The 16,785-nt window shown below is 37.2% G+C and overlaps 1 protein-coding gene across 2 annotated transcripts in view; it reads right to left on the reverse strand.

Annotated features, from left to right (window-relative positions):
- Nucleotides 1-16,785, reverse strand: part of POLA1 (DNA polymerase alpha 1, catalytic subunit) — a 300,188-nt gene that overhangs the window by 145,146 nt on the left and 138,257 nt on the right. For both annotated transcript variants that reach the window (XM_060087247.1, XM_060087248.1), the window contains exons 33-34: nt 4,719-4,897; nt 2,761-2,892 (exon numbers count right to left, since the gene is read on the reverse strand). In XM_060087247.1, coding sequence (XP_059943230.1) covers nt 2,761-2,892; nt 4,719-4,897 — 311 coding nt within the window. The remainder of the gene's footprint in view (nt 1-2,760; nt 2,893-4,718; nt 4,898-16,785) is intronic.

Below are 16,785 nucleotides of genomic sequence, written 5' to 3' on the forward strand. Positions count from 1 at the left end.
ATCCGGAGCCTGTGCTCCGCAGCGGGAGAGGCCACAACAGTGAGAGGCCCGCATACCGCAAAAAGAAAAAAAAAAAAAAAAAAGAAGTATACTTTGTTACCCTAAACTTTGGCCCTTTTGTTCTTGACGGCCAGATTTCTTGGTTATCTAGAACTGTGTTCCTTGGCAGGTTACAGTGTTTGGTCAAGTATCTTATATTCCTCCACTGTCTTACAAAAGCTCCTTCCTTATGGAGATGCCTCCTTTCTCAATGTAGGTTGTTCTTCCCTGCAGTGATTCTAAAACTAAAATGAACAAAATATGGAGACTCTTGTCCTCAGTCCACTAACAACTTTATGTCTAGCGGGGAGCATTTTTTAACTTGCAGAATAGGAGGGAAGTCTTTTGGTCGTTAGCTTCAGAGAACAGTCACTTAATCTCAGCACTTAGTACCAACATCCTTAACTCCAGTACACTTGGTGTATTAATCTCCAGCTGGATTGCCACTGCTATGGTATATCACACTGAACTAACTGTAATCAGGATCACGTGAGGCATGATAACAAAAGAAACTCAACACCATATCCCTCTACCGGCAAAGTTCTCTTAAGTCTGGGGTCAGGAAGAAAGAGAACACTCTACCAATAAAGTATAACTTGGAGGTGCATGAGCTTTCTGTATAAAAGCTCCGATCTTGAGAATATTTGAAACATTTGTTCATCATGGGGCCATGAAAAGAATGAATAATGGATTTCTTTCTCTCCCAGACAATCACATATGCCTAAGGACAGAAAGTAGAGAAACAAGTTCTTAATTTTGAGGACAATCATATCATTCTTCAAGTGTAGGAATGACATTTGGGTATTTTAATTAGAAATTTCTTAGGAAAGTCAATCAAGTGGGCAGTTAACGACAGGAAAACTAACTTGCTGCTAGTGAGATGGTTGGTAGACAATGGAAACAAATGCTATAGAAACCTTGGGTTAAATGTCTGGATGCCTAAAACTAGGTTATTTAGCTTGAAAAATACTTACATAACCACGACCACCACACCACACACACAGAGTTAGAAATCAATCTTTCAGTTAGGGCATATTTCTAACTATTCAGAAGATCATTTTTCTGCCTATTCTCAACTTAGTCAAAACAGATTGCCCGCTCTTAGAGAAGGAAATAGATGAGCTTCTTCTAGTATTAACATTTCCATGGTAAAGATTTTGATAGACTAAACATAGACAGAAAACTCAGAATTCTTCCCAAGAGTCAAGAATCATGCTCTGCTCAATGAGGTCTGCAAACGAGCTGAATAGTTTTGATTTGGACTCTTCATGCTAAATGAAGGCCTAACATTTCACGTGCTGAACATTTCATCTACTGCGGAATGTGAACCCACAGATAACCTTTATTCCCATCCAACTGTTCGTTAAGTACAGCACCGGATTATTCACTAAAACGTTTCAGATTTCCCAAAATGTAGCCATAATTATTATTTTAAAAATATCTTCAGACAAACCTACTTGGTTCTTTTTTCTTGACAAATACAAATTATTCTACTCCAAAATCACAAGACTAGATAGAACTCTATGCTTTTACTCTTCATCCTAATTATCTAATACTTGATTTTCATTTAATGAGTTCCATTTTAAAGAAGATAATGTTACGTTATATGTTAACTAACATATAAGTAGAAATTATAGGATGATACTGATCAAAGTCAAGAGTCTTACCTAATAGAACCAGAGCATTTTTTGGGAAATGCCTTACTAGAGTAACCTCTTTACCTAAGTTACAATGAACTTTCAAGTAACAGAAATTTTGTTTAGATGACAAATGACATAATGAAACACTAAGAAAAATCAAATGGGAAATGTGGTGTTTTATTCTTTTAATTTTAACTTTTGAAGAGGAAAAAACTAGTTCATATGAAATGTGTTAAAAACGAAAACAAAAACTTTGAAAGGAGCCTTCTTTCTAATGCAGACAGCTCACTCACTGTTCTGGAACTTTTACTATATATTTATAAAAATTAGACATTCTTCTTTAAAATGCCAGACAAAAGCATTGAAATTTAAAAGATGTTTATTCTGATTTCTTTGGAAAACTAAACTATGAAATGGTTTAGATTACCACATAAACACAGTGTTAGCTAGTTGGCAGTTTATTAAAATCACCACACGGGAAGGGATAGTTAGGGAGTTTGGGACTGACATGTACACACTGCTGTATTTAAAATGGATAAACAATAAGGACCTAGTGTATAGCACAGGGTACCCTGCTCAATTATGTAACAACCTAAATGGGAAAATAATTTGAAAAAGAATAGATATATGTATATGTAAAACTGAATCACTTTGCTGTACACCTGAAACTATCACAACATTGTTAATCAACTATACTCCAATATAAAATAAAAAGTTTTTAAAAAGTAAAACAGAAATAAAATCACCACACATGATTTTACGGCTCTAGTTGCCAAAGATAAGTAATATTGATTTTTCCTCCTCTGATCGAAAATCTGAGTGACCATTTAACTTCATTTTATTTAGGCAGCAATAAACTAAAACACTTCCTGATTATATTCTCATTTTTCCTTAAAAGCAAAAACTTCATTACTAAAAATACTGCTCATTAATGAGATGAAATTCCCAACAGAAAAATCAAATCATTTTCCCCCGTCTTTTCAAAATTTTAGTTTCATACAAAAACCGTATCATTTTATTTTAAAACAAGTACCAAACCTTAGTAAGTTGCATATGTAAGACACTCATTATGGATACTTACTTCGTAGTATTTTTTAATGCATCGTCTAATGTCCATGATCAATTTGTTGCTCAGCTGTACCATAAAGGTCAGAGGCGAAGCCTTACAGTCGATGTTACTGCAACGATACAAGCTGGGCTCCATATTGGTTCCCTACAGAAGTCAAGACAGACAAGTACACAAAAGGTTACAAAAGGTGTCTTGTGCTTAAAAACTTACATGCTGTCCTGGTGTACAATATTTTAAATTCATTTTATTGGTAAGCTTTTTTTTTAACATCTTTATTGGAGTATAATTGCTTTACAATGGTGTGTTAGTTTCTGCTGTATAACAAAGTGAAGCAGCTGTACATATACATATAACCCCATATCTCCTCCCTCTTGCGTCTTATTGGTAAGTTTTTAACCTTATTTTCTCAACCACTTTCCTCCCAAAGATCCCCTCAGTCACCACATAACTTCTACTCTTGCCACCATCATAATGGAGTACAAAGCCCAAGGGTAAACCCTGAAATTACTTTTTTTACATTCAATACATGACAGACTATGGATAAAATAGTTTCCCCTCTGAAAATACCAGTGAAGTCACATTATTGGAAATAAACATCCTTCCTAGAGATACTGATCAAGAATTTAAATTTGCACTTAATTCATTCCAAGGCAAAGCAAGAGCGTTAATGAAAACAGTTTGCTCCATACTGCCAACTTAATTTTTAAGAATAAAGCCTAAAAATTAAGTGTTACACCACGAAGTGATCACTTATTGTTAGCTTAGCAAATCTAAAATTTCTGTAACCACTGCCCCCCAACAAATGAAATGTATTTGGGGGAGGGGAGAGAGGAGCAGTAAAAATTTGAAAAAATGAACTATTAGTAGTTGGAGAAAACGTTTTGTTTTGTTTTGAACAAAGACAAAGCAAATGTAATATACAGGAAAACTGTTGGGGTTTCTGGAGCATTTGTTTTCCTTCTTGATACTTAAACATCTTGGTTTCCTGCTCCAATCTGGTACATAACCCTACCCTGCCACACGAAGCAATTCCAGGTGGAAGAGATTTTAGAGCTTGACATCGGCTCTTCCACAGTTAGCCCATCTGCAAGTCGTCAAGCCTCCATGCAATTAACTATCTTATTTACAGCTGTAATGAAGCAAAACTCAAGGATTTAGCAAGTATTGCTGATCTGTGTCTGCCTCTTCCTTGCACTTGCTTCCAAAGACTGCTTTGTTTTGATTCAAAAAAATGCAAAACATCTGCTGTTTGTCCAAATTAACTTAAAATAATTACTTTTAATTTAGATAAAGGACGTATTTTCTTTCAGTTTCAAGGTTTTACATGGTTCTGCTGCCTACTCATTTGCCAATGGCTAGTACATGTATAACACTGCAGTGGAATCAAGTAGATTGGCCAAGTTTCAAGTTCTGATCCAAGGTCAATGATACATTTTTTGGCAGTACTTCTTTAGAGAAATGTCTCCCTGTGACTTTTTTAATGCCTGATATGCAAAGACAGCAGAAAAGATCATCAGAGTACCTTTGTCAAAAAGGAGGCAAGTGGGATGTGTAAAGATAAACAAAAACTTTCCAAAAATGCTTAGTTCCCATAAACTTGATTTAAGATAAAGGAAAATATTGCTCTAAGCCTTAATAAATTGGGCTGGGAGTGGAGAAATACAGGCTATTGATTAAGGAATTACAATAAAAATACTTTAAGATAATTCAGAATTTTAAAGAGATTCCATTTAAAAAACCAAGGCCAAGCATTCTAGGAAGCCAAAAACAATACTCAATCATACTCTATTAAGAGGTTTCAAGCAGAAATAAGTAAGTTGTGAAGGCAGAATTCATGTGATGCTAAAATTCTTTAAACACATAAAAACCTGTGTTTTCTTTTTCCTTTTTATACACATAGTAGAGAGAAAATAGACTTTATACTAGTTCACTCACAAAACAAACAAACAAAAGAAACAAAAGCAACTAACCGAACCATCGAAGACACTATCATAAATATTCTCAGTTCCACATATAGGGCATGGACATTTGAACCTTTCACAGTCCCTGTATTTCTCTTCATCCGTGAGCTGTGCTGGGCCACCAAGGAGAGCATCATTCTCTTCATCTTTGTGATAATGGTGAACTCTAAATTGGGTGGGGTCAAGTCCTATTAATGTTAAAGAAAAAATAAATTCAGAAAGGTACAATTATTTAAATTCCCTTCTCCAAAAATACCCCGAAGAAGAGAAATCAGAAAAGAATTATTTCAAATTCATGCACATACTACACAACCATTTGAACTCAAGATAGAGGCTCATATCACCAAGACAAATGACTTCTTTTTTTAAGGAGATTATAAACAAAACAAGTAAACTGCACCAAAACAATGCAGAAACATTCCACTGGACATTTGCGTTTGGAAGCAACTACGTCTATAGGATGGTTTTACTATTTTCTTAAAGTTACAATGAAAATCTCAAAAAAATGTGCACTGTTAAAATCTCCTAAAATCAAAGTATCACCATTAAAACTGAAAATAGAGAATAAAAATCCCATTATGGAAAACAAGTTCACTGCTATTACAACTCCTTCAAGCGCAGACACCACTGCTAACCCTGATTTCAATGCAGTGGTCGATTCCATCTTGGCTCAGTAGTTAACAGCATGTAGGTTGCAATCTAATTCAGTGGTTAAAATTCAGTAGCAGCATCTGAGTCAAAACTCAACATGTTTTTTTTTTTGGTGTTCTGAATTCAGAAATTTAAAATATGTGCAAAAACAATGAATCTACAAACTCTATAGGCCAAAATGTCCCCGACAATACTGAAGCCAAATATACCTTCTATATTTCAATCAAAACAACACAAGAAATCAATCGATGCATAGTTTACACTATCTTGTTTCCCCAAACTATTTGAGAAAAGAAATGATTTTAAGGCCAACCAATTTAACTTGCCTTTGACCAAAGCACATATGTCAAAATGTACTATTTGGATTTACACTTAAAAAGATATTCCACACTATATCTTATAACATTTTCTTGAAAGCATTCCTTAGCAATCCTGAAGAATTCTAGGCTTCTGAGTAATCTAAAGAAAGTTATCATTTGTTTTAGTATAAAGGTAAATAAGTAATAAAAACAGTCACTGAGCAAAAAAGTTCAAATACCAAAAACATCTAAAACTTATTGTAACTCTACCAACAGCTTGCATAGTTAGATAATCTAACAGATGTATTCAGAACTCAGTGACAAGATCCTAAATCCCATCTGGTCACTTGTCACGTGACATCTCTTTAATTATAAAAGACTTAGGGCTGACTGACACAGTGGAAAGGTGCTGAACAAAGAATGAAAAGACTGAGACTTTGAGTCTTGGTTTTCTCACCTGCAAGATGGAGCTACTACCACCACCATGCACTTCTGAAGTTTAAATCAGATGTTAGGGACAAATCATTTTCAGTGGTGCCTATCACTGGTAAGCACCCAATAAATGCCACGTGAATGAAAAAATAAAATAGGGGATGAACATCATTTAATCCATCATTTAGTATTCATTCAAAATTACAAATCTGGAAAAATATATGAAATGCACGTTCATGTTGCACAGCAAGTTAATAGCTGCTCTTTGTAGTAATTAATCAAAGTGAGTATTTCCCAACATGATAGTGTATAATAAAAACAAAGACTACACATTCAAAACAAATTGAAAAACTGTTCTTGGTTACGGTAACATAGGTCACTTGGCCCCAAGACTCACTATACATTTTTATTTTACAAGTTACCTATAGTCTAAGAGCAACAGCAAGTTAGTGAAGTGTGGGGGAACATACACCCTCTCATTTAAAGACAAGGAGGGGCAGAGGAGTAAGAGAGACCACGCCCACGCCTGTGAATGGTGCCACTTCTTCCCTGTAGTGAAGGGCAACTGCTGCAAATTCCTGAACCGCTAGCTGTGAATCCAACTGTATTCACATAATGTCTTGCTTTATTCACGATTATGAGAAAGTAGCTCCACCTTTTCTCTGATGGTATAATTATTCATCAATTTCCCAGGCCAATACTATTCAAAAAGTAAGGAAAAAGAAAAATAATAAGTGTTTTCTGAAAGACAAGCTTCTTTCACAACCTAAATATCAAGGAACAAAACAAAGCTGGCTTTGCACATAGACAAAACTGGCTGGGCTCTAACAAGGAAGCAATGAAATCTCTTTCTAGGCCTCCCCACCAGCCATGCCCACTGAGTGCACCTGAGGCTTGGGGAGGCCTGCCTGCTGAGCACACCACAACTGGACATGGGCTGCCTTGCTACTTACGGAGAAAAGCCCAGCAAGTGACCAAGAGTTATGAAAAATTATCAGGCCTTATGAAATGCCTACTTTAAATGTCCATTTCCACAATCCTTATCTGCCCATGGCAGTAACAAAAACAAATGGCCTACCTAATTACTTCAGATTTATTCACAAGCTGATTTTTTTTCAAGAGAAGGGACTTCACCTCAGCATTCTTGGCCATAAGTCAATGGTAAATTTTTTAAATATAAAGGGAGAAGATGGTGTAATTACCTTAAAATATTAGGTATATAACGATCCTTGTACAAGAAGTTACTTGGATACAAAAATATCACAAAAAAAGTGATTTTCTTGGGAGGACAATTATAAGTTCAACAGGCAAATCACGGAGGGCTAAGTTAAATCTTTTTAAGAAAACATATAATTAGTCATGTTAAAAAGTATGGATCACTGCTGCTGGAATCCTTTTTTAAGGTCAAAATCCATGCTTAAACCCCAAACTTATTCAACATATAAATTAATTTTTCCAAATCCACACAAAATTGGCGATAAGCAGCTTATTTCGAAGTTTCGGGAAACTTTAAAAAGTTTTACTGCTTAAACCATAACTCGTTAAGGCTGGAGCGAAACAACAGGGAAAAAGTATCTGGTGCTGCCACCTAGAGGTAGATTCTGAATTTTAAAATGTACAAAACAGCTGCTACATAGAACTCTATTCGTAGTTACTGTCCCTCCAAAATGAAGCACTATTGTCAGAAATGACATTAAAGCAATAATCACAGTTTCCATACATGCATATACAGGGCATAATCAATATTAAACTGCACACCATACAGTAAGTAATCACAGTAGTCTTTGAGTGAGCAAGAGATACAAAACTGAATTCCAAGTTCCTTATCTCTTCTAATGAGAGCTTTCTCTGAACTGGCTTAAAGAAACAAACTTTATGCCCCAGCTGAAAAGAGATCTTCCACTTCTACTAGACTAGCTTTTGACAGATGACTTCAATCATTTGGTCCAGCACAGAGTAAAAGGAGGAGCGGTCTCCTTGGGCTTGGCACCAGTTACGTGGGGGAAGAGCAGGAGTGGAAATGATGTGTGCTTTAATTCAATCCTGTGGCTTGTCGCGACCCAGCCACACCGTTTTGCTTGGGCTGCAGTGGGGGAGTGGGGGAGGGCAACAACGACGAGACGGGACAGAGGGGCAGTGGAACGAAATTAAAATACTGTCATTTATAATTAGAAAACTTAAAGGATCTCACATTATTTTGGCAACAGGATCAAAGCTCTCATGTTTCAAGAAGTATTTATAGAAAGTAACATCACAGGCACTGGAGGGGATGAGTTCAGCAGTGCCGTTTTATACTTGAGATCGCCACATTCTTATCACACATACCTCCAATGTAACACTTAGCACAGAATTATTTTCTTTACCACGGTATTTTCTAACAATTGTAAACTATCTGTTTTTAGAATGTTCACTTGCCTCCATTTCCAAAGAGTATTTAAAGTACTCCAAACTCAAAGCATTAGGTTTAGAGGCTGATGCGTTTGACTAAATAATCTTCTTCCTCCAAAAGACAAGGTCTCTATTAGTGCAACTGCAAATAACTAGAGTAAAGTCAATTACATGTGTTCATATAACTGGGGAAGAGGGAAAAATCCATATGAATGAAACTTCAAATGAGTAGAGTAACTGGTATTCCCAAACAGTTGTCTGTAATATGAATCACTTAAACTACTAGGGAAGCTAATTAATGAAGTCCTACTGTGAATATTTTTTTTCTAAAAATTTCTTCTAGGAAATGAATCCTTTCCACGAATCCAAGCTTTCATATAGCTGGACTTCTTAGAGAACAATATACAAACTGAAAACTTAGTAGGATTAAAGAAAAAATATTTAATGAATTTTTAAAAGGTGACTGCTACATCCATCAAAAGCCTTGTATAAGAAAGTTCATAGCAGCTTTATTCATAATAACCATAAATTGGAAACAATCTGATGTCCATCAACAGGAGGATGAATAAATAAACTGGTATAATCTACCATGGAATACTACTCTGCAATGAAAAAGACAGAATACTGACATGCAACAAGATGGATGAATCTCAAAAATATGCTAAGTGAAAGAAGCTGAACAGAAAAAGTATATAACAGAGGAGATTATTTATATAAAATTCTAGCATAGGCAAAACTAAACTATGGTCCTAGAAATCAGATGAGTGGCTGCTTTTGTGAGGGGGAGGGTATGGACTGGGGAGAGTGCAAGGGAACTCTCTAGGCAACGGAAATATTGTTTTGATAAACTTTTTGCATAATACTCTTAACACTGTACATTTCATGGTACGTAAATTATACCTGAAAACAAAAACATTCCAAATAGAAGATGTTTGTGATATATATTAAAAACATTCCAAACAGAAGATGTTTGTGATATATATTTCCAAAGAACTCATTCAGAATATAAAAGGAATGCCTGCAAATCAATAAGAAAAAGACAAGTCAATAGGAAAGCAGAAAAAGACTTGGACAGCTCACAAAAGAAGATATTCAAATGGCCAATAAGCATAAGAACAGGTGCTCAACTTTATTAGTCATCAAAGAAACACAAATTAAAACCACAACATTATGCCACCACATAAAATGAAGAAGAGAGGAAACACCAAGTATTGGTAAGAATGTCGAACACTCAAACACTGCTAGTAGCGGGTCTAAATTAGTAGGACCACTTTGGAAAATTGGTCATATCTACTAAAGCTGAACATACATGTCCCCTATGACCTAGCAGTTCTCCATCTAAGTATATACCAACAGAAATATATACAATTGTTCAACAAAAGACATGTGCAAGAATGCCCAAAGCAGCACTATTCATAACCACCCAGAGTGGAAAGAACCCATAGGTAGGTAAGTCACACAGTGTGGTATATTCATACTAGAACAGAAATGAAGTACGACCACATGGACTCATCTCACAAACATACTGAATGAAAGTAGCCAGACATAAAGAGTAAAGACATCATTTATACAGCATCGAAATAGAAGAAAACTTCATCTATGATGTTAGAAGTGATGATAGTAATTTTCTGGTGAGGCATGGAGGATAATTTCTAGAAGGAAATACAAGGGAGCTTCTGAGAATGTAGTAATATATTGTTTCTTGAGCTCAAGACTGAATACACTGGTATGTGTTTACTTCAGCAAAATTCCTCAAGCTGTTCGGTTAGGCTTTTGCATACTTTCTGTATGTATGTTATACAAGAAATTCACACTGATTTCTCATACCACATACAAAAATAAATTCAAAATGGATTAAAGACTTAAATGTAAGACCTGAAACCATAGAACTCCCAGAAAAAACATAAGTACATTCTTTGACATTGGTCTTAGCAATATTTTTCTGGATATGTCTTCTCAGGCAAGGGAAACAAAAGCAAAAATAAACAAACAGGACCACATCAAACTAAAAAGCATTTGCACAGGGAAAGAAACTATCAACAAAATGAAAAGGCAGCCCACTTAAATGGGAGAAGATATCTGCAAATAACATATCCGATAAGGAGTTAATATCCAAAATATACAAAGAACTCATACAACTCAACACCAAAAAAACAAACAACCTGATTAGAAAAATGGGCAGAGAACGTGAATAGACATTTCTCCAGAGAAGACCAACAGATGGCCAAGAGGCACATGAAAAGATGCTCAACTTCACTAATCATCAGGGAAATGCAAATCAAAACCACAGTGAGATATTGCCTCACACCTGTCAGAATGGCTATCATCAAGAAGACAACAAGTAACAAGTGTTATCAAGGATGTAGAGTAAAGGGAACCCCTGGGCACTGTTGGTGGGATTCTACGTTTTTACAACCACTATAGAAAACAGTGTTGAGGTTCCTCAAAAAATTAAAAATAGAACTGCCATACAATCCATACAGTTTCGCTTCTGGGTGTTTACCAGGAAAAAAACAAAACACTAACTCAAAAAGATTCATGTACTGCAATGTTCACTGCAGCATTATTTACAATAGCCAAGATATAGAAGCGACCTAAGGGCCCATCAATAGATGAATGGATAAAGATGATGTGGTGTACACACACACACACACACACACACACACACACACACACATTACTTAGCCATAAAAAATTGAAAGCTTGCCATTTTTGACATGGATGGATCTAGACGGTATTATGCCAAGTGAAATAAGTCAGAGAAAGACGAATACCACATGATATCACTATGCGTGGAATCTAAAAGCCAAAACAAAAGGAAAACAGAGTCACAGATACAGAGAGCAAATGCGTGACTGCCAAAAGGGAGAGGGAGTCAGATGGGGAGGGGACAGGCAAAGGGGATTAAGAGGTAGAAAGCTCCAGTTACATAATACATAAATCATAGGGATGTAATATACAGCATAACGAATATGGTCAATAATACTGTAATAACTTTGTATGGGGACAGAGGGTTATTAGACTTACTGTGGTGATCATCTCATAATGTTTGCAAATGTCAAATCACTACACAGTACACCTAGAACTAACATAATATTGTACATCAACATATTTCAATTAAAGAAAAAGAAAATTCACACTGAAGGTAGGAAAAGTAAGTAGTAAGTATCTCTCATGATATATCCCTGAGTTTGTTTCAAAATGTGTTAGACTGCAACCAGACATTACGTACCTCCTCACAGATGTACACACCATTACCTAGGAAGTCGGATTAGCAAAAGCTAAAATAAACTGGACTGAAATATGGGCAGCTCTTTCGATCTAACTACCATTTTACAGGAAATAGATGGGACAGAGGGGTGTGTTAAAGGATACCACTAGGATGCAACTGGCAAACTCCAGGATAAGGGACATTCCACATGACAAAAATCACCAGTTTCCTTAAATAAATGGGAAGGATCAAAAAAAAAAAAAAAAAGAAAAAATAGAGAAGATTAACTATCATATGGACTGTGACTGGATTCAAATTCAAAGGAGGAGCTTCTTTTTAAAAGAAAAATGCATTCACAGTACGATGGGGGAAATACATTTATTGGTTATGTGATGAAATGAAGGAATTGTGGAGTTTTTTCCCTAGTGATAATACTGTAGTTATGCTGAAACGGGGGAAACCTTGTCTTTTAGAAATGCAAAATGAAATATTTAAAGATAAAATGATATGCTGTCTAGAATTCACTTCAAAATCATCAGAGGAGGTGAAGAGGAGTAACATTGGCCACACTTGCAGATGGGTGAAGCTGGGTGATGAGCATCTGGGGGTTTCTTACACAGTTTTCTCTACTACTGTACATGTTTGGAATTTTCCATAACAAAAAAGTTTAAAATACTGCAGGATCTAATTTAATGATAAACAACTGACTATACAGGTGGCAAACAACTGAAGCTGTCTTCCACCAACAACAAACCTCTCCATAAGATAAATGGAAATTTTCTGAGTAATTTAAAAGAAATAATATCTAAACCTTTGGGTTAAATAAACTCCCAAGAGTCTTATTGTCCTGCAAAAGATAACTCCCAAAATCTTGATGAAAAGAAAAAATTCTTTCTTTTTTTTTTTTTTTTTGGACAGCACTCTCATAACCACGTGATTATTTGTAATGCCCTTGATGACAGCCCTGAACGTGAATTTTTACTTAATGAAACCTGTACCTCTGAACAGGGAAAAAACCCTTATTTTTAGACCTGAGAAAACACAGTAACTTTATGCTGAAAAAATATTTGGAAAATAAAATAACACAAATAAAAACAACAGACCAAGACTGCTTCTCTTACACAAAGGCCTCTCCACTCCAGCTATGTTGGTAGATTAAAAAAAAAAAAAAGCAAAAACCCGTTTTTTTCCCTTCTGATTTTGTAAAAACTGTCTTATTTTTAGGAGGAGTATTTATATTTTTTCACTAAGGAGGAACCTAATATTCTCCACCTTTACTCGTTTCTGTCTTATTCATATGTATACATTTAACATAGTTTAAGTATTTGTGCACAATGCTGTATTCAGCTTGTCATTTGTTGTCTTATCCATTCTTCTATAGGCTACACAATCTTGACGTCATTTTAGTATGCTTAATACGATGATCTTAAAAAATTTGATCTATAATTAATAATACAATATTGTATACTTGAAAGTTCCTGAGAGTAGGTCTTAAACATTCTTACCACACTTCCCCTGCCCCAAAAGAGTTAACTATGTGAGGTGATGAATGTGTTAATTATCTCAATCTTGGTAATCATTCTACAATATAAACGTGCATCAAATCATCACGCTGTACACTTTAAAAGCATACAATTAGGGAATTCCCTGGTGGTCCAGTGGTTAGAACTCAGCACTTCCACTGCTGGGGCCCCGGGTTCCATCCCTGGTCGGGGAACTAAGATCCCAAAGGCCGCACAGGGTGGCATGCATGCGTGCGTACATACATACATACATATGTACATAGAATTATATTTGCTAATTATTCCTCAATAAAGCTACATTTAAAAAAAATTGATCTAACTTAAATAATTTGAGAAATCCCCATTTTCCTTTGGAAACTACAAGCTTTACAAAGTCAGAGTTCAAAATCACTACACAAAGCAATTATTCTAAACATGCTCCGGTGTGGTTCCAAGTTCTTAGAGGTGTGCCTGAGTCAAACGAGCAGCACTACCCCAGGCCCTCAGCACAGTGAGCCAGTGACGCAGAAACAAGCACCGTGTGCTCGCCTTACAGGGACTGCGGTGCAAGGCAGTGCAATGGATACCCTTCATGAGGCGCTCTGTGAATTCCCTTGTGTGCCCTGAAGAGCAGCTGGGATGGCCTGGGCTACCCCTGGAAGTCGGAGCCCTGCTGCTTATCACTGGGCTGGAAGGACAAGTGGGAGGTGGGGACAGGCAGCCACTGCCGACTCCACACTGGCCTCTGCAAGGCACATGCCCACAATGCCTCAAACGCCTCCATTTTTATAAACTCTTCCCGGGTGGCCCCAGCTAGAAGTGGTCTCTGCTTCCCCCAAACACTGAAACTCCTTTATTCTACCTCTTTGGGGACATGTACTTGTGCTGTCCACTAGACTTCCCCACAACAGGGAAATCGACTCAACAGGCTGGGCTGTGATGTGAGTAAAGGAGCCATGGCTGACTCAACTTCGTATCCCTCACAGCACCCATTACACTGCTGAGCACGGCAGGTCATCAACATTCATCTGTTCCACGGATGCATAAGTAGGTTGGGACTAAGTAGGCTGGGAGCATGAGCCATTTGATAACGCACTTGGAACGGCGCTCCAGCCTGGAAGGGGCAGTTCTTACCCACTGAGAAGACTTACTATCCTACACTGCATTTGGTGTGATCTTACTTCTGAAATTTTACTATGAATTATGTCACAGAAAATATTTAAGGTTTGGAAATGCTGGTCACGTACGTACATTCTTCTGAGAGCTTCATCATGAAAAGAGCAAAGTCTTGATCAACAAAGTAATGCCTGAGGCACTTGCTGGTGGCATCATTCCACTCCCAACCACCTGTGCTTTTCCCCCGCCGCCACCCCACCACCTTTTGTAGGTGTATCTCCCCGGGTCTACCAAAGGCACCCCCAAACATGGCGTGGCCTGCTGCTGCACTTAATTTCTTAGAAGATATCAGGGTACCCTGTCTACTGACAAAAAGTACCTTCTGTAAGGTGGGTGGTATGGGCCATTTTTTAAAAGGGGGGATTTTTACTTCCCAATCTAACTCAGGAACACACTGGGTTAAGTGTGCTGTCTTGTTCTAAGCACTACTTTCACAGATTAAATTTTAAATTCTCATGTTCTTCAAACATCAATAATTTCTCAGGACCAATGAAAAAACTGCCCTGATAGGCAAATGCCTGAAATTTTATCACTGACCATGAAGAAAGGTATTTGACAGTTATTGTACAAATCATTCCTTATCGGAGGAAAGATATTATATAATTTTAAGTACTGTTATGCATAAAATATAAATTTATTAAAAGATGAAAGTCAGGAATGAACTTTAGAATATTCTAATCCCCAGCCTGTTTTGCTAGGTACAGAAGACTATTTGGATGTTGGAGCATACTGTGAATATTTCACCCACAGAATATAGAGAGCTTTCATTAGAACAAGAGAGGAAAAAAAAAAAACCTATAGTCTGGAGAACAAAAGCCGAGAGTTCCAAGTTTCAGTGGCCATGTTTCCCATAGGGCTATTGTATAAGAAGAGTAATACTACATTTTTTTCTATTCACCGATGGAAAAGAGTAAAATTTAGCTTTATTTAAGCCCAACAGCAATAATCTTGCATGGGTTTCAGAAAAATGATACACATTTTACTGTGGGATAATGAGGACCATTAGTTATTAGGGAGAACAAATTATTCTCTTTCAATACAACAGACTTATTCATTCACTCATTTAATAGACTGTCCTCTCTCCTTTTCACTGAAACGACCATCCCATACAGAACACCTGGCCATGCAACATGCCACCAGACAGACTTCAGGAGGTATCCTGACGGGGAGAAATAGAGAATTTCCAAAGTGAAGCCACAGGATAAAACCAACACTTGATGCTTGCCTTTCATTTCAAGGAAAGCAGTATAAAAGCAATAGAAAAAGATGTAGTTGAAAAATATAGTTGCTCTCCACAAAAGAGTCTTAAAAATAAAAAATCATGAACTTAATAATTTTCCTAAATGAAATTATGCCATTATCCCTGATTTCTTTATACTAGCTAAAAGGACAAAGTAGCGAACCTCACTGAAGTTTCCACACTGTCATACATTTGATTAACCAAAGATAAAAACTACATTAAAGCCAAGAGAATTATTTTATGTCTGTGATTAGGCAGTTGGAGGGCTTGTATTTTACGTATACATTTGCAGACTTCAACTTATTTAACGGTGTCAGTTCACTAACGACAGTTTTTTTTTAATATAAAGAAAAACAGATTTAGAAGTTTAAAAACAAATTACGGTAATTGTATGCCTACAGCTTGCACCTCTTAGAAACCATGCACCCCTAACACTCCTCCCCTTACTTCCCCACCACTTCCCTATCTCCTCCCTTCTCCTCTAAAACCACAGGCTACGTGAGAACTGATAACAGGGGCCTCAAATCCCCTAGTGAAGAACAGCCACCTTAATTTTCACTTGGGGTAGAGGAATAAAGGACGCAGACCGAAATGCAGCTCCCAATAGGGCAGGGGGCAAATGCCTGCAAAGACCTGCCCAGCGAGCTTCAGTGTTTTCTACAGACCTTCATGGTGACTGGCGCTTGCGGTTCTGCCCTTCACTACTGTGGACCCGCCTATGAGGAAAGAGGGAGAGATGGAGGACTAGGAGATTTACTACCAATGTAGACAGGTATGTGGATACCGTTGGTGACGGCCGGGGCTGTGGTGGGAGGAGGCACACTGCGCAATGATGACAACTTCACGTGTCTTCAGCATAAAAACTGCTGCCAAACAGCAGAAGACAGAAACGAGAAAAAGAAGGTACAAACGGGAGTGGCAGCAGCTCCTTCAGAGCTAGAAACACAGGCCCTTCAGCAGCTCCAAGCGGCTACCTGGCACCGAGAGCTTTCAGGTGATGGGGTAGGAGAGATGCGGATGTGCTGAGACCACGCACAAGCATGACGGGTCCCCTCTGTAGGCTGAGCCTGGTCAGTAATAGCAAGGATACTCTGAAGATGGGGCCCGCTAGGCTACTGGCTTGGAAAATGATTTGTGAAAACTGGATTCATAAGAGAGTCACAATGATGAGAAAGTT

This window comes from Mesoplodon densirostris, chromosome X (genome assembly GCF_025265405.1).
Source record: "Mesoplodon densirostris isolate mMesDen1 chromosome X, mMesDen1 primary haplotype, whole genome shotgun sequence".
NCBI classification, from domain to species: Eukaryota; Metazoa; Chordata; class Mammalia; order Artiodactyla; family Ziphiidae; genus Mesoplodon; species Mesoplodon densirostris.